General features: G+C 39.0%; 1 protein-coding gene across 1 annotated transcript in view; it reads left to right on the forward strand.

The window, feature by feature from the left end:
• Positions 1-23,525, forward strand: part of DNAH11 (dynein axonemal heavy chain 11) — a 331,898-nt gene that overhangs the window by 141,329 nt on the left and 167,044 nt on the right. The window contains 8 exon segments of the mRNA XM_049785980.1: positions 3,973-4,089; positions 6,750-6,888; positions 11,027-11,119; positions 12,797-12,991; positions 14,036-14,113; positions 16,440-16,599; positions 19,126-19,253; positions 22,200-22,348. Coding sequence (XP_049641937.1) covers positions 3,973-4,089; positions 6,750-6,888; positions 11,027-11,119; positions 12,797-12,991; positions 14,036-14,113; positions 16,440-16,599; positions 19,126-19,253; positions 22,200-22,348 — 1,059 coding nt within the window.

The raw sequence follows: 23,525 nt of genomic DNA on the forward strand, positions 1-23,525 counted from the left end.
AAGTTTTTTTTAGCTGAGCATCCCGGCAGCCCCCTCCTTGCTTTGATCATTTTGCAAATGATTGAAGCCCAGAGAATTATTTGTTAGAATTAATTTTGCAGCAAGGTAAAATTTTTCCTATGTTGATAAATGCATATTAATTTATTATTAACTATGACGGGTAGTATTTGTAACAATCTGTAGGTATATAATTGTCACAAACAAGAACTTCAGTATGTTTACTATTGCTGTTACTTGAAACAATAACTTCCCTCCAGCACAAATAAAAATAGTAAAATCAAAAAAAAAAAAAGAAAAGAAAAGAAAAGTATTTTTTTGTTTTTGTTTTTTTTTTTTGGTTTTTGGGCCACACCCAGCGGTGCTCAGGGGTTACTCCTGGCTGTCTGCTCAGAAATAGCTCCTGGCAGGCACGGGGGACCATATGGGACACCGGGATTCGAACCAACCACCTTTGGTCCTGGATCGGCTGCTTGCAAGGCAAACGCCGCTGTGCTATCTCTCCGGGCCCAAGAAAAGTTTTTTTAAGGAATACTATATATTCCTGGAAATAATGGTTTTTAAGTACTAGATACAAAAGAAGCACATTACATTACATAAAATTACAATGTTTAACTTTTTTTTTTGTTTTTTTGGGCCATACCCACTGGGGTTCAGAGATTACTCCTGGCTCTGTGCTCAGGAATCACACGAGGCAGTACTCAGGAGACCATATGAAATATTAGGGATCGAACCCGGGTTGGCCATGTGCAAGGCCTACCCACTGTGCTATTCCTCTGGCCCCCTATATAGTAATGGTTTTTAAGTACTGACTACAATAGAAGCATCTTACATTATATTAAATTACAAAATTTAACATTTTTATTTATTTATTTGGTTTTTGCATCATACCTGGCAGCGCTCAGAGGTTACTCCTGGTTCTGCACTCAGAAATTGCTCCTGGCTTGGGAGACCATATAGGAAGTCTGGGATTGAACCCGCGTCCATCTTGGGTTAGCCGCGTGCAAGGCAAACGCTCTACCATTGTGCTATCACTCCGTCCCCAACATTTTTATTTTAAATGAGCACCCTCTTTAATGCTTAAATCTAGTAAGAGGTTCTCCAGCCTCATCTTCTGTGACCTGCCAGCAGCACTTGATGAAGTTGGCTCCTCTCTTTTGTGCAACGCTTTCCACCTGTTGACTCCAAGACATCCACCTTCCTGGCTTTCTCCTTTCCTCCTGATTGTTCCTTGCTGGTTTCTTCTCCTCTGCAATGGGGCCAGGGGAGCATACAGTACCTCCTTCCAGGGCTGTGGAGAGTGCATGGGAAGTATGTCCAGTTTCAAACATGTGTTACACACAATATTAGTATTACAGATCTTTTTTATCACTAGTATTTTCTGACCTTCTATTTTGATATCACAGGGTTCAGCCATTGGATTCTTCTCTCTACTCAGTTTTTTTCATCCAGACAAATTGCTTTCAGTACCTTGTATGACTTGGCTCCTAATGCCCAGATAATCTTTCTCTTCACATCTACACTTTCCTGGGGCTGCCTGTGGGGGGGCAACTCAAGACCACTGAAGTGTCCGAGGCCTGACACTACACTCATCCACAACAAGAGTTCCCTTTTTTGCTCTGTTAACTTTCCCATCCCAGTAGATCACTCCCTCCCATTCTTCTAGTTACTTTGTCCCAAGTGTTTTTTCAAATACTTCCCAAGCCAATCACATGTCATCAAAACTAATTATAACTGCCACCCAGAGCTAGATGACCTACTTTGAGAATTAAGTATTGTAGTGGACATGTGTGGCTTTTGTTTCATATTTGTATCACCGATGCGATGAAATCTCATGTATTTGGTCTACTCTTCTGTATTTATTTTGCTCACTTAGCTCTCTTATCCATAAGAACTTTTGTTTTACAACTAGGGAGAGATTTATCTGGTCCATTAGAACTCAGAATCTACTATATAAATTTCTAGTTATTGTAGATAAATTTGGATATTTCCACCTTCTAGAAAATCTCTGTCCTTTGACCATATGGCTTGGAGATATCACTCTCCTGCCACCAGATGTCAATTGGCATACCTGCCCTTATTCTGGTGCCGTGCTAAAGAAGTCAAGTTCTTTCCTCTTTTGAGCTCTAGGCTCAAAATCTTATTTTAGTTAAAGCCTTATTTGACATCAGTCTTATATTTATGTCACCTAGCTGTCCTTAGTGGACTTCCTTATGGAGATTCTGTTTCATGCAAGAGTTTCTGAAAAACTCCCACAATACATTTCCATGTTATCCTCACTCTACATCTGTACATGTGGATTTTCTTATCGGAGTTCTTGCTATTTCATTTTCCAGGGCAATATTTCATCATTTAATGAGTTATTTAATTTTCTCTAGGTCTGAAAATATAAGAGATAAGAGCAGGTCCCAACCACAAAGTCTCCCAGCAGCTCATGGCTGTAACTCTGAGATTCATGCTTCTGGCTTGGTCCCTATGAAGGTGCTGGTTGCTGGACTGCAGTGTCCACTTCTCCCAGAGCTGCTTGCCTCACTCACAGTTCAGGGATGAAGATGATCCCACTTTTACCTTGAGCGTTCCCAATCACTCTTCTCTTAGTTATCTAGTAATTTTTTTTAGGAAACTCAGAGTCCTAAACATTGACTGTCTCCCTTCTCCTCATCTGAAAGCTCTTCATTATGTTAGCTCTCCCCTTTACCAACCAGAGAAAGCCTTATCCTTCATCTCACTTGCCAACCTCTGACAGTCACTTTCTTCTTGTATTTCTGTTTGATTCCTATTGCCCCTAACCATACCTTTGCCTTGGAATCAGTCAGTAGTCTAAGTTGGAATTTGCAAGTCTTTCTGGAAACCTTTGCTTTTTCACTGCCTTCATCAGAGCACCAATCATAACTAACATTGCTTAGGGATTTACTATGCTGCAGAATTTCGGTGTGTACGTTTCTGCACATGTGTGTGCTCACTATGTTAGTTAAGTCCTCACCCTAAGCCAATTAAGGAGGTAATTGGATTATCCCCAACCAGTGCCCCCAAATTGTTTTTCTCAGATGGTTTCTCAGAGGGTTTGAAAATTCTAAAATGATGCATTTGCTCTCAAAGTGAATACTCCAGGCTGGATCCAGAGCTGACCCTTGGAACCACCAGTTTATTCTAGATCTCAGTGCTAATCAGTAAATATTTGTTGAATAAGAGGAAGGAGGAAGAAAGGAACGGTGAGCAAATGGGCAGACTCAACAAGGAATCCATTTCTCAGCATAGAGCAGTGCTTCTCAATTCTTTTCTGCCATGCCCCCCCCCCCCAGGAAGAAGAAAACTTTTTGCGCCCCCCGCACAACTGTAAATAGTATCTTTATTTAAAAAAACTTTAACCTGCAAAACAAAAATACATAAAGTAATCTGAGCTGATTTTTTTAAATCAGAGGTGGTGTCTGGATTAATGGCTACAATGAGCACGTTTTGCAATGCCTAGCTTTTCGAAGCGGGGTTGGAAGCAGGACACAGCAACTCTCAGCTCCAGAGACGTACAGAGACATAAATACGGGGCTTAGTTTGTTATGACAGTGTTTGCTGAGGTCAGACGCGTCCCCCTTTATGGAGCCTCGCGCCCCCCTTGGCGGGCGCGCCCCACTATTTGAGAACCACTGGCATAGAGATATGTTCATACAGAGTCCTACCAAGCCACAATGAGGCCCAGGGGTATCAGCATTCATCAACTGTTAAAGAAGTCAGGGCTTTTTTTTTTCTTTCTGAAGTGTAAATGAAAACTTCCTGGATTATGAGTCCTTTGGGGGAAAGGGATATTTTTAACAAACTTCAAGATATTCAAAATAACAATGCTTATGAATTTTAAAGGATAATTACGCAAAATAAACAGCTTCCTAATAATAGCTTGCATTTTGCAGCGGCTTGCATTTGTCAGCATGCATTCACATTCAGTGAACACATTTAATCCCATCAACATTTTTTTTATGGTAGATTTGTATTTCTGGGAGAAGCTATCACATTGAAGCCGTCAATCGGAATATTTATTACTATGAACCCAGGATATGCTGGCCGAACCGAGTTACCAGAAAATCTCAAAGCTCTTTTCAGGCAAGTATTAGATTGTTGCTTTGCATCTGGAGCGCTCATGCCCCCTAATGTTGCTGGTCTGCTCTGTTACATGATTTGTTCTGTGTCTGAGAATCTCGATTTAAATCTTTGAATTGTTTGGGTGGAGGGAGACCTCTTTAGAAAGTGTAACTGTCAATAAAATAAGCTACTTCATCGTATGAAGCAGGACTCAAAGTCATGACTGAAAAGGCATATTTGAGTATATGATCTCTCTTTGAGATTTATATTACAAATCTAATTGTTTCACAGTATGGAATATTTGGTCAATACATAAAACAAGGAAGAAGAAAGCATAGCATACAACAGAAATGTTTATTATAATGTTTATCTAGTCTCTTTTATCATTACTGTTTTTTGAGTTGAGAGAATTAAGGGTTATTTAACTCTCATTTTATCTTTTAAATTTAATAGTTTTTTTAAAATTATTTTTATTGTGACCAAAGTGAATTAGGAATCTTGGTACCCTCCATTATTTCCCCCTCAATTTGTGAGGCGAGATAAGATAGTTCAAATTATGTGGTTCTGTTTGAAAATAAAATAAAATAAAATGGGGCAAAAATCAAACAAGCATAAAATGGGGGAAGTCCTTCTAGAGGCTATAAATATCAGTTTAAGAGAAGATAGGGGGAAAGGGAGAAACCTAACAACAATACTAAAAAAAATTCAAAAAATATCAAACAAAAAACTCGAAAAGCACCACAGCAATAAAGACATCAACCACACAATAACACATATTTTAAATCACTTTTATTCTGATACCAGGGTGTCTAGTGGAATGCATCTGTTCAGTTTTTAGGTTTTGACAGTATAACTACGTCCAGGGCTTAGAATATTTTCAACCCCTCACTAAGTTTTCTTATTTTTTTTTAGCTTCATGTCACTCTTCAGCTTTTTTTTTTTTTACTTCTGAATGCTGAAATTATTTTGTAAATTTTTCATAAATCTGGCTTATCTAAATACAGTTTCATGTATGTTTCAATGTAAAGCCTTAAGGGTAACTGAGATGATGAAAGTCCTCTTTCCCAGAGGAGGCAATGTAGTGACCCTGGCAAGTGACCACCACTTTTGAGAATATGCTGGATTTTTTAGAGCAGAGCTCTGCCCCCCATAAAAACAGACAGGAAGAGCTTCCACCTCCCGGTGAATTAATTCAATGAGAATAAAGGGAGAAGGTGCAGGAAAAGCTTTAGCAAATCTGTACGGCATGAAGAAAGTGCTCAGTTAATATTAGTTTTCAATGTTACTATCAATAGTAAGTAAATATAAGAGCTTTTCCTCCTTTTCCCACTTCACTTTTACTTACAGCATGGGGAAAAGCATGGATAGTATGAAGAAAATGTGAGGCCAGCTTTGACAGAAGCCCTTAGTAAAATTGATCCTGAAGGATCCTAGGGGAAATGTTTGGAGTGGAAAATTATGAAGCATGAAGTAGATAATCATTATATGGACAAAAGCTGGTGTGTGGATATTATTGGAATGTGTCATTCACAAAGTCAAGGACATTGTTGTCCTCATTCAGTCCTGGTTTTCCTCTGTCTTCTCCTTTGCACTAGCCTTTAGTTGAGTGGAAGTTTTCCCTGTTGTAGCTGTTAATGCAGTTGACCTAGGGAGGACCTTTTGGAATCCTCTTTCCAAAAAAAAGAGAGCTTGAAGATCATATTTTGGTAAGGCTTGATCATTTAAGATTCAACTTTCTGGCTTCTCACTCCTCCTCTACCTCTCCTGCCTTCTTCCTCTACCTCTCTTTAAAATTAGCCTTGATGGAAATGTTAGTTCCACATTCAACAACTGTAGTTTTCTGAACACCCATTTGTTTTTGTTTTATTTTTAATAATATCTTTATTTAAGCACCATGATTGCAAACATGTTTGTAGTTGGGTTTCAGTCATAAAAAGAACACCCCCCTTCACTAGTGCAACCTTCCCACTACTAATGCCCCCCATCTTTCATCTCCCTCCTCCTGCTTATATTCAAGAAAGGCATTCTACTTCTCTCACTCACTACCATTGTCATGATACCTGTTGGTGTAGTTATTTTCTAACTTCATTTACCACTCTTTGTAGTAAGCTACATGTTGTGATTTGTCCTTCCAGCCCTCATCTCTATTGTCTTTGAGTATTATAATATGATATCTTTTATCTTTCTTAAATACCACAGATGAGTGGTACTATTCTGTATCTGTTTCTCTCCCTCTGACTTATTTTGCTCAGCATAATAGTATCATAATTGTGTTCATAAATGGACACCCATTTGTTAACTGCTTGCCCAGCTCATACAGGCCATGGTTCAGGTCTGGCCTCTAGCACAAACCTCCAGGCTCATCTTTTCTGCTGTCCTCCTGCACACTAGAAATTTCCCAGATGTACCCACAGGGCTGGCTTCATCTTCCACCCTATGCAGCCACCTGCCCCTTTGGGATGTCATTGCTTTCTGGGTGTCCTGTAACTGCTGGACTTTCTGGGTGTCCTGTAACTGTCCATGACTGAGGAGTCTTATTAGGGGTGACTTACAGAGGACATGTGACCCCATGAGAAAAGTTCCTAGTATGTCAGTCTATGTATCTATCCATCACTTGATTCCAGCATTTGTACTAATTACCTTAATCCACTTTAAACCCAAAGATAATATTTCCTCTTCAGGCCCTGTGCCATGGTGGCCCCTGACACTGAGCTCATCTGTGAAATCATGCTCGTGGCAGAAGGCTTTGTGGATGCACGTTCCTTATCTCGAAAGTTCATCACTTTGTACACTCTGTGCAGGGAGCTGCTATCCAAGCAGGTAAGGGTCTTCAGTGATGCCTTTTCTCAGATATTAGACTTTTTCTTGGTGGGACTACTAGGAATTTAGAAAAAAAATTTGTTTCTCATAAAAGTTTGGAAAATTTATATATATATATATATTTTAAATTAATATCTTTATTTAATTACCATAACTACAAACATGTTGGTAGTAGGGTTTCAGTCATAAAAAATGGACACCCCTTTCATCAGAGCAACATTCCCATCACCAATGCTTCCATTTCTTTCCTTCTTCACCCTCTGCCTTGTATTCCAGACAGGCATTCTATTTCTCTCGCTCACTACCATTGTCATGATAGTTGTCAGTGTAGTTATTTCTCTAACTGCACTCACCACTCTTTGTGGTAAACTTCATATCGTGAGCTGGTCCTTCTAGCCCTCAACTCTATTGTCTCTGGATATTATTACAGTAATATCTTTTATTTTTCTTAAATCCCATAGATGAGTGAGTCTATTCTGTGTCTATTCTCTCTCCTTCTGATTTATTTCACTCTCACTCAGCATAATAGATTCCGTGTTCATCCATGTATAGGAAAATTTTATGACTTCATTTTACCAGGCAGTTGCATAATATTCCATTGTGTATATTAAATGTTTCTTTAGCCACTCATCTATTGTCAGGCATCTGGGTTGTTTCCAGATTCTGTCTATTATAAATAACACTGCAATGTATATAGGTGTGCAGAAGGCATTTTTGTATTGCTTTTTTGTGTTCCTAGGGTATATTCCTAGGAATGGTATGACTGGATCATATGGGATCCATGTCCAGTTTCTTGAAGAATCTCCATATTGTTTTCTATAAAGGCTGTACTAGACTGCATTACTATTAGCCATAAATGAGAGCTCCTTTCTCCCCACATCCCCACCAGCACTGATTGTTCTTGTTCTTTGTGATGTGTGCCAGTCTCTGTGGCATGAGATGGCACCTTATTGTTGTTTTAATTTGCATCTTCCTGATAACATGATGCATTTTTACTTAAACTGGACATATCTTAGGTCTCATGTTTAATTTGTACAGTTTTTTATCAATGGCTTAGTGACTTTCTTTATCATTAAAACTGAAATTATACCTCCTTTTCTTGCTAAAAATACTCACTTCTTGGGATCAGGGAGACTGTACAGCAGGTAGGGTGCTCGCCTTGCATATGGCCGACCCTGGTTCAATTCCAGCATTCCATGTGATCCTCAGAGCCCCGCCAGGAGGGATCCCTGAGTGCAGAGCCAGGAGTAAGCCCTGAGTACTACCAGATGAGGTCGAAAACACACACACACACACACACACACACACACACACACACACACAGACAAAATTAGAATTTTAAGAGTAAGGTGAAACTAAGTTCCAAGAATGTAATTTTGTGTTATCATTTTGTTGTAAATCTTCAAATGTGACAGGATTGACTTGGCATTATTTTTTTTTCCCTCTAACTTTTTGCTCCACTGCTTCTTATCTCTGAAGTGGGTCAAACTCATATATTCTTTTCTTTACAGTCATTAGAGTCCCTTAACTGTCCTTTGAAGCAACTGATATGCCACAAAATTTCCATAGGTATCAGCATTACTATTTTTAAACATTAGTGTCGTGGTCATTTTTTTTGACTTCGGTCTTTAGGTGACCTTTCCGTACTTTTCCTTTGTAATTGTTCCCAGAAGAAAGTTTAAAATATCATTACTAGAGCTACACAGCTACTTGTGCTGCTAAACACAATCACTTAGAATGACCTATTGTGTGAGTGAAATTTGTCATCTGAAAGACAAATTCATGTTATCATGTGATTAGTGTGAATTTACATTTTAGGGGGAAATCATGTCATGTTTAATAATATGGCAACACATTTACAATGGTGTCAGGCAATAAAACACCATACCACATTGTAGGAGCTATAGTTTAATGTATTATAAATTTTGTATTATACTATGTGTTTTAAGAACATATAAAGTGACACATTACCTTATGTTAAATCTTATTAGCATTGTTATTATTAGTTTGGAGTTTGAGTCCTACTCACTAGCTCTTAGGGTTTATTCCTGGCTTTGTGCTCATGGGAAACTCTTGGTAGTTCTTGAGGGATCATATGTACTGTCATGGATTAAGCGAGATCAGCTACATAGGAGTTAAACACTTAAATTATGACTTTTAGTATTTGTCTCCAGATAATAAATTGTGAACATTTAAATTTTCAACTTTTCCTTGTTTGTACTATCCTTTTCTCCTACAGTGTTTTCCATTTTAATTTTATAACCAAAATTAATTATAAGTGAAACATGTTACTAAGCCCAGGAGTTGTACTCTAAATAGTCCCAGGAGTATAGTTAAACATTCATTGAGAATTTACTGTATCCATATCACAGGTTTATTTCTCAGGAAGGAGATAAAACACACAACAAGTAAAACCAGTGCTAAAATTTCTGACTTCAAAGAAGTTACTTAGAAGATTGAGTTTATGTGAAAATAAAGTTGAAGAAAATTGAAATTGTAAAGAAACTGGAGTTTCACAGACAAAAGGGATCAATATTTATGGACTGGAAACAATGAGTTATCTTGTTAGATCTTTACAAGGAGTCTGTGATTTTACTTCTCTTTGTTACATTTTACAAATGCATAAACTTATTGATGTCACCTAAACCCACAGCTAATGAGTGATGGGAACAAGATTTGAGCTCAGTTCTTTCTCATCCTCTCTGCGGGAGGAGGAACCTGTAGCCAGTTATAAAAAGAAAGATTGGGGCAAAGTAAAGAGCAGGGCAAGAGGTCCCCAACTTTGATAGTGTTATGAATGTGATGGGAGCAGAGGAAAATTTGGCCACCAGGGAACTGCTTATTTAGCAATAACTTCACTTTCCAAGCTATAGAAAGGGGTTGAAAAAGAATTAGTTGTTTTTTTTTTTCTCAAAGAATAGAAAAAAAAATGCTGAAAATTATTTTGGCATAGAAAAGGTTTAGGAGAGTTCCCAAATCTTCTTGACTTTCTTCCACATCTGCCCCTGTGAGCTGAGCTCAAGGACTAAGTCCTTCACCCTCTGCCTACCAACTTTTCTTACTGGTCTCCCAGTTCTGGTTTATCCCCTCATTATTTCTTCCTTCTCCAAGTCCCATCTTCTTCTACATCAGTCACTGGCCAATGACTTTTCCCATGATCCATTGTGAAAACACTTTTTCTCTTGATAGTACACATGCCTTGCAATACCTGCACAATAGAAATCAATAGAAGATTTTTTTATTTACCAACTACTTCCTGATTTTATTGCTTGAACTATGCTCTAATATTTTTCATTCTGTGTTGCTACCAATAAAATGATGGTTAAGACCTACTAAGTCAACTTATTATCTACTCATGTATTACAGGACACATTCATACATGTATATATTGTTTCCCTGCCCACAAGGCATAAACTCAGTTTGCTCCCATAACAACTTTGTAACATGGATATTCTTATTTATAGATGGTTATCCTGAATCTTAAGGTGGTTTAGTGACCTTTCCACCTGTTGAGTAGAGTGACAGTTGTGAGAGGGTTGTTAATGTCGAATTTAGCAGAAGGGGCTCTGTTAATTCAGCCTGTGTCAGCAAACCACATATGTGTACTGAAAACTGTCCTTGGACTCAACTACAAAAGTGAGTAAGGCAGGGGCTCTATCCTGCAAGAGGTAAAAGCCTATTAGATGAATCGTCACAGAAATATGAGGAACTCAGTGAGATACTGATTTGACGTTGAATTTTAACAATCTATTAGGTGCCAGTGCTGCATTGAAGCATGCAAGCAGTGAAGAAGTCAAGAAATTAACTGTGTGAACATGTCAGAGGTAGAACTGCAGGCCTGTGAGGGGAACTGACAGAACTGTGTTGTGGTTGGAGATCAAAACATGGGAGTGATTGAACTCATTTTTATTGAGCAAAGAGCAAGGGAGAAGGGTCCAGAGCCAATACCACACAAAATGCTGTGGAAAGAAGGAGTGGGAAGACACTGAGGATGTGGTCATCACAGTCTCAAGAGAAAACAGACTGGACTGTATCATAGACGCCTGCTTGGTTTTAGCATTTGGCTTTTACTTCTGGAAAGAGTGTCTAGTCTTTTCACAAAGTTGCTGAGAAAATATGCCTATCCTTTCATTTTTAGGATCATTATGATTGGGGACTTCGAGCTATTAAATCTGTTTTGGTGGTAGCTGGATCCCTAAAACGTGGAGATAAAAATAGGCCAGAAGACCAGGTATTGCTGTCTTAATGAAATTTTGTTGATTGAGTAGTGAATCCACTTCATGATAACTAAGTATATGCTTGGAGGGTGGGTGACTTTTAAAAAATATAACATCTCTCTCTCTAATAGCTGTTTGGGGGTCTGGCATTTCTTGGAAGCTTATACATTTTAAGTACAAAGATTCCAAAGGAAATGTGATTTTATAAGCACTTTGGACATATTAGTGACACAAATTATCTCAATGGTTGATAAGTACATAAATAAGTAATTACTGATACTTTTCTGAGGAGCATTTTAAAAACTTCGAATAATGATTTGGTGGGCCCATGCAAACGATAAATGCCACTCTAACATTGTTAATACAGTGTTCCTTTGACTCTAACCCTTTAAGAAACCACTAGTAAAAATATCTGGAACTGCAAAAAAAAATGGTTTACATTAGTGTTAACATATATGCTTTTAGTTAAACTAGCATTCTGGGGGATAAAGGAGGAAGAAAGGGATATATGCTTGGGAACAGGGATGAAGGGAGGACAACACTGGAGGTGATGGATAGTCCCCTGATTCAATGTTAATATGTACCTAAAATACTACTGTGAAAGATATGTAAGTCATTATGATAAAAAAAATTGTGTTTTATTTAGAAATGTTCTTTGACTTACATGTATATTATATTAATTATATGTTATGTTATGTTACTATATTATGTTATGTCAGTTTACCTCAGTATGTTAATCAATTTTGTCTCTTGAATAAATTCTTACAATAAAAAAAGAAAGAAAACTTTGAATAATGAAGTTAAGATAGTAATCCTGAAAAATATAATGAAATATAATTAAATAAAGGATATGCATTTTTCATGAGATAGGTGTGAAGAATAAAATAGAGATGGTCATCTAACTCCACTGTTTATCAGAATTACTAAAGAAATATTCTACTATCTCTCCTGGAAAGAAACAATAATTACCACATTATGGCCTTTTGTTGAAAGACATTTATTTTGTGATCTTTTACTTTTCAAATAGTTTTTTCTCTTTCTCTTACTCTGATTGTGTCAGGATTCCTTGCACAAATTTATTCTTTTGTTGGACACTGAAATGCTTAACAGTTTACAGTAAATGCAATCCTGATGTTTAAGTTACTGCATTTAAAATCAAATTTAATATCAAAACCCCTATTAGACTTTCAGCAATATCGAATGAAAACAAAAACTAAAAATAGGTCAAAGTCATGCTAAGATTCTCTGAACTCCCCATGAATGATCTATCTGGTAGGTCTGGTTCATCTATATCCTGGAGTGTAAAAATGAATCAAAACAGGGCCCCTTTTTGAATCATATCTCATTGGTGGGAAGGGAAGTGCCAACTTTAATCAGACTTGTTTACGTGAACAAAGCAGAGTTGTTTCATATTTAGAATGGTGAGTTTGTAAGCATGTGAGTAACTCTCTATGGTTAAAATGCAGACCACCATCCTCCTGGAGAATATTGTTTATAACTCAGGGTTCAGTGTCTTTAACCATTAAATATCAATATAATTAGCATATTTATAATTAATATAGTCAATATATTTATAATTAATACAATTAATTATATAATAGAACAAATAATAGAATTATTAATTAATAATTCTTAATATGATAGGTCTTGTATAAACCTATCATAGAGAGCCTTTTCTGTCCCGATTTTAGGTTCTTATGAGAGCATTAAGAGACTTCAATATGCCCAAGATTGTGACGGATGACATCCCAGTGTTTTTGGGCCTTGTTGGTGACCTGTTCCCAGCCCTGACGGTGCCACGGAAGAGGGCGCCACACTTAGAACAGATGGTCAGACAGTCCATGCTAGAACTTCACTTGCAGCCTGAGGAGAACTTCATTCTTAAAGTAAAGACTCTTTTCTCACCCCTCAGCTTGTTACTCCAGAGGCATCACTGTTATTAAGTGATATTGAATGAAGTCACCAGTCAGGTAGTACAATGGTTTCCAGCTGTTCTGGTTTATGGGTGTTATTCATGTTGAGAACATGAATAAGGTAAAGTAACCTTAAATTCTATCTCTTAACATCATTTAAGGCTTTCTTCTGTGATCATTTGTACTACAGTAAATATAAATCAATTATTTTATTTTATTGAGTATGTTGAAATTTTTTTATTTTATTTTTTAATTTCTTTAAACACCATGATTACAAATATAATTGTAGTTGGGTTTCAGTCATGTAAAGAACACCCCCCTTCAACAGTGCAACAGTCCCAACACCAATCTTCCAATTCTTCCTCCTACCCACCCATTTTAAATTCCAGTTTGTAGAAGGAAGAAAACACAGATACAATGAAGTCATGTTTTTTAAATGAAAAGTGTGATTTAATTAAATCCTAACTTATTTTTGGTGACATGTACCAAAAGTTAATTTTGCTCTTTTCTCTCCATTTTAGAGAGAATTAGAAGTAAAATCATTAGTGCATTTCTTTAAGTACTGTATCTAAATGCCTACACGTTTGAAGATACCAAGTTTATTAATTGGTCATGTATTCATAGACTCAACATGGGTATAGTAACCAATGAAGTATAAACCTTATTGACTAATAGGTGATGGCTGGCCAAGTACTGTTTTTTTTTTATATTTCATAAACATTTATTAATTTTAACAGTAATTTCTACCACGTGCTCAGTACCTCCATATTCCAGTTCCACTGGGTCAGTGATTCTGTGTTATGGCTTTTCTCCAGCATCACTTTCTTGCTCTGTGTTGGGAGATTCAGGCAAAGCCATGCTTGACACATGTTGTCAATTTGAACTTTCCCATAACTTTATATTGTCAGTAAGAGCTGTCTTGGGTTGTAGGAAAGAATCAGGCAAAAACAAATAGCTCATTCTTTACAAATCATCAGTTCATTGAAGGAAATGAGTGACTGACTGTTTGGTCTGCAGGTTGTCCAGCTTGAAGAACTACTGGCTGTGCGACACTCTGTATTCGTGGTTGGAAATGCAGGCACAGGAAAGAGTAAGGTATAATGAATTGCCTGTTAAAACTTAGCCTTGGAAGCAATGCTTGGGTTGTTTAGGCCTATTTTCTGAGCTACTCAATGAAGTTCATCACAATGATAGGTTAGAATCAGGATCTCTACCACTGCTCTTGGATCAGTTGGCACTTATTTTTCTTTTTATTGGAGGTTAATAAAGTAACAAATAGAGTGACATTCTATTCCAATAGAAAAACTGTAATTTTTCTCCTATGGAGGAAGGTTAAGCTTCCCATAGACCATACCTAGCATCCTCTTCCTGCACTTAGGGATGTCTCATCCTATCCTGCAACTCTGGAATCTGAGTTTATGTTCATGAGAGTAAACATAGTGAAAGATTGTGGAGCAAATGACTTTCAGGCATGGATGAGTTTATTAAATCTGCTTCCTCATCTTTGCCAAGATGTCTTTCCTATATCATTAGGAACAACCCAAATATTTTCCTTTGGTGCATCCTCAAAAGTCAGCCACTGTATGGAGCCAGAGAGATAGCACAGCAGTAGGGTGTTTGCCTTGTATGCAGAAGGATGATGGTTTGAATCCCAGAATACCATATGGTCACCTGAGCCTGTCAGGAGTGATTTCAGAGCATAGAGCCAGGAATATCCCCTGAGAGCTGCCGGATGTGACCCAAAAACTAAAATAAAATAAAAGTCAGCCACTGTAGAATGAAAAAAAAGCCTGAAAGGGGTGGTGGAAAAAGCCCTATTTTCTTGAAGTACTTATGGGCTGTGTAAGGGGCCTCATGTGTGATTACTTGGCACAATGCTGATAAGTCCTGGGTATTATTATCCTGCTTTTTAGTTCACTGCTGTATTTTGTTGGGGCTCCCTGACAGTGCTGGCACTGTTATTTGACATTTGGCCATACGGAACTGTATGCATCTTCATTTTGGATGCCAGGGGAACAGAGAGCCAGTAGCCAGTAACTAAAAATAACCAGAGCCAGCACTAGAGACTTCAGACCATGGCACAGAGAAGGTGCCAATAATTGATCAGAACCCAGAGTGGAATCCTGTAAAGGGGGGGGGTATGTAAGTTATTTTCTAATGAGAAATGTTTATGATTGAAATGTTAAAATAGATAATTAAGGGACTGGAGAGATAGCACAATGGTAGGGCATTTGTCTTGCATGCAGAAGGACGGTGGTTTGAATCCCGGCATCATATATGGTCCCTCGAGCCTTCTGGGGAGTGATTTCTGAGCATAGAGCCAGGAGTAGCCCCTGAACACTGCTGGGTGTGACCCAAAACCATAAATCAATCAATCAATCAATCAATAAGACATAATAATATTTTAGAACAAGTTTCAAGTGTGGACCATGATTCAAGGAAGAATAAAATTAAATTTTATCACTTTCAGTATATTACTGGCTTCTGAAAATAGAATAATATTCTTCAGGCCCTCAATTTCTTTCATTGAGTCTTTATAGTTCTATTTTCTTCAATACTTTCTTAAAATGCTATCACAAGGGCCCTGAAGCTGAGGACCATGTTATTTAGCAACAGATTATGCCAATATGAAGGGAAAAAATCATCGGTCCTTCACATCCCCAGTGTAGATCAAGTTGAAAAATAACAAACCAGTAGAAACCATGGCTTTGTGGAGAAAGTTGAAAGGGTAGTTGGAGGAGCTATTTGGACTAAGGTGAACTCAGTCCGTTCACATTTTGTGAGAGCTTGTTCCCCAAGCTACTTTTCTGTCATTCCTCAGGTCAGGGTGCCTCAGTCTCCACACCGTTGATACACTGGCCCATGTATTTGATGTTTAGCAACTTCCCCACTGCAACCTGGCCTTTGCCCACTATCTTCTCCCCCGCTACCAGCCCAGGCAAGACAGTGTCCCATTGATGCACATTGCTGTAGCTCATGGTTTCAAAGATATCCCAGGCCACACCTGGGGCTGTGTTAGGAAAGTACATTATCACCTTTGATCTTCTCTATTAGAAAACCCAGCTTGGGGTGAGCATGTTAACACCATCGCAGCAGTTCTGTTGCCGCTAGACTTTGAGAAGAGAAAAATACAGACCATATGAATCCCCATAACACGAACACTTTGCACATACATTTACAAATCTCAACTGACACAATAGTTCAGTTTATTCAAAGAATAAATCGGACTGCTGCTTGTAAGGGATTGTATGGCTACATTGTTCAAGGTGTTGGTGAAAAATACATAAGTAAAAAGCTTTCCCCTTCACAATCCTAACACAGAATAGCAGTAAACATGCAGTGAGTAAGAGAGATCCCTTGGACATTCTGTAATTTGCTTGACCTTAGTGTTCATTTTCTTAGCTCTTCTCTTCCTCTCCAGATTTTGAGAACACTGAACCGAACATATGTTAACATGAAACAGAAACCCGTTTGGAATGACCTAAACCCTAAAGCTGTGACAACAGATGAACTCTTTGGTTTCATACATCATGCCACCAGAGAATGGAAAGATGGCAAGTAGAATCCTCCCCCCTTTTTAGGTCATGCCCAGAGCTAACTACCTGGCTGTGCTCAGTAGCCATTCCTCGGGGTACTCTGGACCTATGCAGTGCCAAGGATCAAACCTGGAACAGCCATAAGCAAGGCAGACACTTTCTTTGTTTGCCCTTTGAGAATATCCCTTTCACTCTATCCCCATGCAGTTCTTTCTCAGTTCAAGCTCATTGTAGTCATAGTTGTGGATTTACTGTATATGGGTGGCATTGTGGAAAGAATAGCAGATCACCAATAAAGGACAGATTTTAGCATTTAAAGTCTAGAAACTAAAACTAGAGTTCAGGTGGTAATTGACATTCGGCAGATTCATGATGAGAACTGGTTTGGTTCTTGTTATCAGGGATCCTTTTACCAGGAGGGAAACCAACATTGAATGCCTCAGGGAACATTTACGTAAGACATAAAACAAGGAACTGAGTGAATTGTATATTGGTGTAGGAGCTATCTAGGTGCAAGGAATGAGTCAATAGGAGATGTGTTGTATCCTGAGAGTATTTGCAGACAAGCACACCTCTTTTGCATTCTTACTCCAAACGAAGCATCCTTGAATCCACTTTCCCTCTTACATCTGACATGTAGCCTCTCTTGAATCCAATGAGCTTTTCCTGTTAAAGCCTATCTTCCTAGATGTGTTTTCTCCATAATTACCAGTTTGTTTGTTTTTCATTTTTACTTAAACCATTGTGATTTATGGGGGCAGGGTTATTGCACTGCAAGGAGACTGTTTGCGTTGCCTGCAGCCGACCTAGGTTCAGTCCCTGGCATCCCATATAATCTCCTGCACCGGCCAGGAAGCAACCTCTGAGCACAGTTATTCTAAATACCACATGTAAGTGATGTCATCCTGTATTTATCCTCCTCCTTTTGGTTTACTTCATTTAACATAATAACTTCAAGTTCCATCTATGTTGCAGCAACATAATTACCAGTTTAAGTCCAACTCGTCCCCTCTTGCCTGTACTGCTGGTGATTTTTGCAAAGGAATCAAAGAGTTCTTTCAGAGCATGGGGTGGGGGGTGTGGGAAACCATGTGGTGGTGTGGGTAGAAATGGAGGCTCCTGATGCAAAGCATTTGCTCCAGCCTTTTGAATCATTTCCTTGGTGCGGGACTTGCTTTCCACAGGGGCTGTTTTCTTGCATTTTCCACTGTGTTTCATTCCTCAGAGAGTCCTCCCAAGCTCTGTTTGCTTCTATCCCCCACTTCCATTCACTAACCTCCTTTCCTGTGTTCTGCCCTGCATCTATGTAAACCATTCACTCTGCCCTTGGTTTTCAATAAACATCCAAGAATTCTCCCAGCATGGGATCTTTGTGCTTATGTTCCTGCCACCAGCAAGCAGCCTTGCAGAAAGCTGCATGGTTTATTCCTTGGCTTTAGTAAGGTGTCTGGTCAGGGGACACACCATTGAGAGAGAGAGAGAGAGAGAGAGAGAGAGAGAGAGAGAGAGAGAGAGAGAGAGAGGGAGGGAGGGAGGGAGGGAGAGGGAGAGAGAGAGGGAGAGGGAGAGGGAGGGAGGGAGGGAGGAAGGGAGGGAGGGAGGAAGGGAGAGAGAGAGAGAGAGGCAGATAGACAGACAGACAGAGACAGAGACAGAGACAGAGACAGACAGAGAGAGGCAGAGAGAGAGATTTTGGGGTCCACATCTAGCAGTGCTCAGGAACTATTCCTCCCTTAGAACTTGGGTGTATGTGTTTTGGGGTGGGGATCACTGCTCATTATGCATGAGGAATCATGCAGTGCCAGGAATTTAATCTAGGTTTTTCTGCATGTGAAGTAGGTACTCAGCCCTTTGGGCTATCTCTTTGACCTTATAAATACACTTCTTAAAGTTTCTGTTTCAGAAAAACTTAACATAAAATAAATATAAAACACTTTAAAGTTTGTTCTTAGAAGTTTAATATTTGGGGCCTGCGCGATGGCGCTAGAGGTAAGGTGTCTGCCTTGCCAGCGCTAACCTAGGACGGACCGAGGTTTGATCTCCCAGAGTCCCATATGTTCCCCCAAGACAGGAGCGACTTCTGAGTGCATAGCCAGGAGTAACCCCTGAGCGTCAAACGGGTGTGGTCCAAAAACCAAAAAAAAAGGAAGTTTAATATTTTAGTAAAAAACAGGCAACTATTAAATAGGAGCTATAATTCATACAATACTTAGATCAATACTTAGATACACAGTTAGAGCAAAAGCCCTAAGGGTTTTAAGTGGGCTGTACCTGCGTGTATATGTGTGTTTGGAGAAAGGAGGGTTCCTCCATGTCCCTATTGCTCAGGCACATGAGAAACATGTTTGTTTTTTTTAACTCATGAAACTGTATAGTCTCAGTTTCCTTATAGGCTTCCAAGAATAGTAGGATTCTGACTATAGATATTAAACATATATGCATAGGAGCCCTGAAAGATGCTCTAGTGGGATCAATATCCCCATCTAGGACTTACTTTGATTCCTTTTCTTTTTTAAACAACTATTAATGATTGTTTTCATTGGCAGACATTGCTTCCTTCCTCCTTTCTAGGGCTCTTCTCTTCCATACTGAGAGAACAAGCAAATCTTCTGCATGATGGACCAAAATGGATAGTCCTTGATGGAGATATTGATCCCATGTGGATTGAATCACTAAATACTGTCATGGATGATAATAAGGTAATAATTTCTCAGAACTAAACTTCAAGCATAACAGTTGCAGAATCTATCAGTGATATATTGGTAAGAAATCCATTCATCGACCAGAGTTAGGACAGGGGTTAATGTACATGCTTTGCATGTGGCTGATCCTGTTTTGATCCCTAGTGCTACATTGAACCCCAAGCAATAGGGGGTACAGCACTGGAGACCTCTACACAAGGCACTACTGAGTATTGTTCTCTAAGCCCCCCACAACTGCCAGGGTGGCTGGGTTAATTCCTAGCATTGGAGCACCACTTCCACTACCCTTGCCATTTTTTTTAATAATATCTTTATTTAAGCACCATGATTATAAACATGTTTGCAGTTGGGTTTTAGTTATAAAAAATAAAAAAGAACAACCTCCTTCATCAGTGCAATTTTCCCACCACCAATGCCCCTCTTTTTTTTTCTTTTTTGTTTTTTTTTGGGGGGGGCATACCTGGCATTGCTCAGGGGTTACTCCTGGCTGTCTGCTCAGAAATAGCTCCTGGCAGGCTCGGGGTACCATATGGGACACCGGGATTCGAATCAACCACCTTTGGTCCTGGATAGGCTGCTTGCAAGGCAAAGGCCGCTGTGCTATCTCTCCGGGCCCACCAATGCCCCTCTTAATGCACTCACCTGATTGGTCAAAAATTCTCCAGGAGACACCATTGACCCTCCTGAACACTGCTCTGATCTCCCCTTCAAAAAAAAGAGTTCCATTAATTTTTTTTTTTTTTTACACACTGCTGAGTTTATTGAGGCCCCAGAAGCTCAGAAAAAGGAGTTGGGCCTCTTGGTGGCGAAGCATAGTTTGTGCTGGCACTGCAGGACCCAGTGGGGGTAGCAGGAACTTGACCTTGGAGTCCTGGGTTGTGGGGAGAGAGTGCACAGGTCAGTCTCCCCAAGATGTAGCCAACTGCCAGCCTGGGGCTCCCCGATACTCATGTGGAACTGCTTAACTGCAGTAGATGATCTTGCCAGATGAGTCTTCATCTTCTTCAACTGCGACACAAAATACCAGAAATGGGACTTGGCCACCACATGGTTGGGAGAGAAGATGCACCTGCAGTAGAGGGGTAGTATGTGGCACTTGGGGTTGGGCAGGCTGCGCCCCATCATGTTGGACTCTCATAGTGTGCCTGAAGCCTTTATGGTGACCTGCTACCACCAGCAAATTCTCCAGTCACTTATTGATGTTAAATGCTAGTTGATTTTTTTTAGTCTTTTTTTTTTGGGGGGGGTGACACTCAGCAGCGCTCAGGGGTTACTCCTGGCTCTATGCACAGAAATTGCTCCTGGCAGGCATCGGGGGATCATATGGCATGTTGGAATTCGAACCACCATCCTTCTACACGCAAGGCAAATGCCTTACCTCCATGCTATCTCTCTAGCCCTGATGTTTTTTTAGTCATTAATACAGTTTGTTTTGTATGAGTTTTATTTTGATAAACAGTACTTTTTGGTTATTCTTTTATTTTCACTGTAAAGTATTTGAATATTCTTTTTTTCTTGCCTGTATAAATTTAATCACCAGGCCCTAGTGGTGATTATTGTAGTAACTTGGTCTACCAGAGCATGAATTATCAATGCTATCATTACTTTAAAGAAGAAAAGAAATGTTGTAACCTTACCAGAGGAAAGGGAGGATGGGGTAAATGGGTCTTTTGTTGGGGTCATACCTGGTGGTGTTAAAATGACCATAAGTATCAGGAGTCAGACCAGTGATATAGCTGCACTAGTGAGCAGGGTAAGACCCTTAATTTTGGCACCATCTTTTCGTGAGTGGGGTTCCTTTGATCATGGAATAGTACTAGAAGTTTCTTGTTGGGTGTGATGATGCTCATAGGCATAAAAAAGTATAAAGCTGCATTCCAGAGTTATTGTATTGCACACTATTGGGGAAAGACTCAAATAAGGTTCAGTTTCAAATGTAACATCTATACATATAATAAAACTTAAAACTAAAAAAAATTAGTTAAGCCACCTTTTAATAGTTATATCTTAGTCCAGAAATTTATCAAACCCATTTTTAGACTAAGCAGAAATTTTTACATCTTTTCTTTGATGAAGTATAGACTAATCAAAGAAACGAAAAAATTAGTTTGTTAATTAGTGACACCAAGGTGTGAGGATTGAATGTAAATGTATTCCTAAGCACATTGCCAAGGTTAATACAACATTTCCAGCACAAACGAGATAGTGGAACTAGGAGACATGGCTTCAATATCATGAGTGCTGTTGTTAGGAGTAGGAAAGAGGTTAGTTTATGCTCATTGCTATAAGATTGAATTTGTGATTCTTCGGAATAACAGCAAGTATTACGTTGAGTAATACTTTAAGTATTGGTGAATGAATTACTGTTCACAAACCAATAAACATAAGTTTCCGGTCCATTTTGGGGTATAACTAGGCTACACCCAGTGGTGTTTAGAGTCTACTCGTGAGTCTGTGCTCAGACGATGACCCAGTCTGACAGTGCTCAGGGAACCATTTTGTGGTTCCAGGGCTTGAATCAGATTGGCTGTATGCAAAACAGTCTTACTTTGCCTAATCTCTCTCCCAGTTCCAGGTCAGCCATCTTTAAACTTACACCCATTTCCGACAACAGATCCTTGTGGTGTGTCAGGTTCTAAAAGCAGTTTTCTTTTTTGTGATATTTAGAACTGTGTATATAAACAGCTCTCTGTGTAGATACCTTCTTTGTGGCTTAGTAAGAGTCGCTGCACTATACTTTTAAGATTGGCATCACCAGTCCTTGTGGTGACTTTGGTTCTCAGTGCTGAACTAAGAACTTCCTTCAGACTCCAGTTGAACAGAGACAATAAGCTAGTAGTTTATCATGTTTTCCTTAGTGGTGGGGTATTTGGTGTGCTGCTAAGCTTCCATAGCATTTGCTCCTGAAGGACAGGACTTCTTGACTCCATGCTTACCTGCCAGGTACTGACCTTGGCCAGCAATGAACGTATAGCCCTGACATCCTCCATGAGGCTGCTCTTTGAGATCCATCACTTAAGGACTGCAACCCCGGCCACTGTCTCCAGAGCTGGTATTCTGTATGTGAACCCACAAGACTTGGGCTGGAATCCGTGAGTATTTTTTTTCTCTCTCTTTAATGACAGTGACACATACATAATCAAATTTTCACCAGCTTATGCTTCATTGGTATGAAGTTCATTTCTTGCGTTGTGTCCTTTGATGCAGAACTTTTTTAGCTTTTCAAACTGAAACCCAACCCCCAATTCAACAGGAAATCCCTTCTTTTTGCTCCAAGATCCTTAACAACCAAACTACTTGCAGTATCTTCGAATTTGAATGCTTAAAAAACAGAGTATAAGTGAAATTATAAGTAATTATTCACCTAGCTTATGCCTTCAGAGCTTTCCTATATAGTATCTGGGCTGGAATTTCTTCTTTTTCAAGGTTCAATAATAATTCTTTGTATAGCTTTACATTTTGCATATGCACTTTTCTGTCTTGAGCTGTTCTTACACTTTGGTTGTGAGAGATAACATTCCTGTAAACATGAACATGCAAATATTTTCCGAGTTTCTAAGTTCTTTTATTAATATAACCACAAGTGGAATGGTTGGTTTATTGTCCTGTTTTTCAATTTTTTTTCTTTTGTATATTTGGGAAAGGGCACACACCCAGTGGGACTCAGGGTTTATTCCTGTCTCTGTGCTCTGAGATCACTCCTGGACGAGCTCAGGGACCAACTGTATGAGTAATGGGGCATAGAGCTGAATTAGTCACATGAAAGGCAAGTGCCTTAACTCCAGTGCTCTCTCTTTAGTCTCTATTTTAAAAAAATTTTTGATGAACATCACACTGTTTTTCAGGGTGTCTGTATCATTTCTCATTTTCATCCCCAGGATTCAAGTGTTCTAACTTCACCAAATCCTCATCAACACTTGTTTTCCTTATTTCTTATAATAGCCTTCTTAACTGGAAAGAAATATATCTCCCTGTTGTGTTTGATTTTTGTTTCACTAATGATCATTTAGGTTTAGCAATTTTTAGATATATTCAATGACCAGTCTTTGACGAAAACCATATTTGGTTTCTGCTTACTTTTTAATCTTTACTTGGCTATATTGGGTTGTAAATATTCATTCTTAAAACCCTTCGTTGATGCCACACTAACATTGTTTTTACAGTGCTCCTTTGACTCCAAACCTTTAAGAAACCACTAGTAAAAATATCTGGAACTGCAAAAAAAAAAAAGTTTACATTAGTGTTAACATATATGCTTTTAGATGCACT

Source organism: Suncus etruscus, chromosome 13 (assembly GCF_024139225.1).
Source record: "Suncus etruscus isolate mSunEtr1 chromosome 13, mSunEtr1.pri.cur, whole genome shotgun sequence".
NCBI classification, from domain to species: Eukaryota; Metazoa; Chordata; class Mammalia; order Eulipotyphla; family Soricidae; genus Suncus; species Suncus etruscus.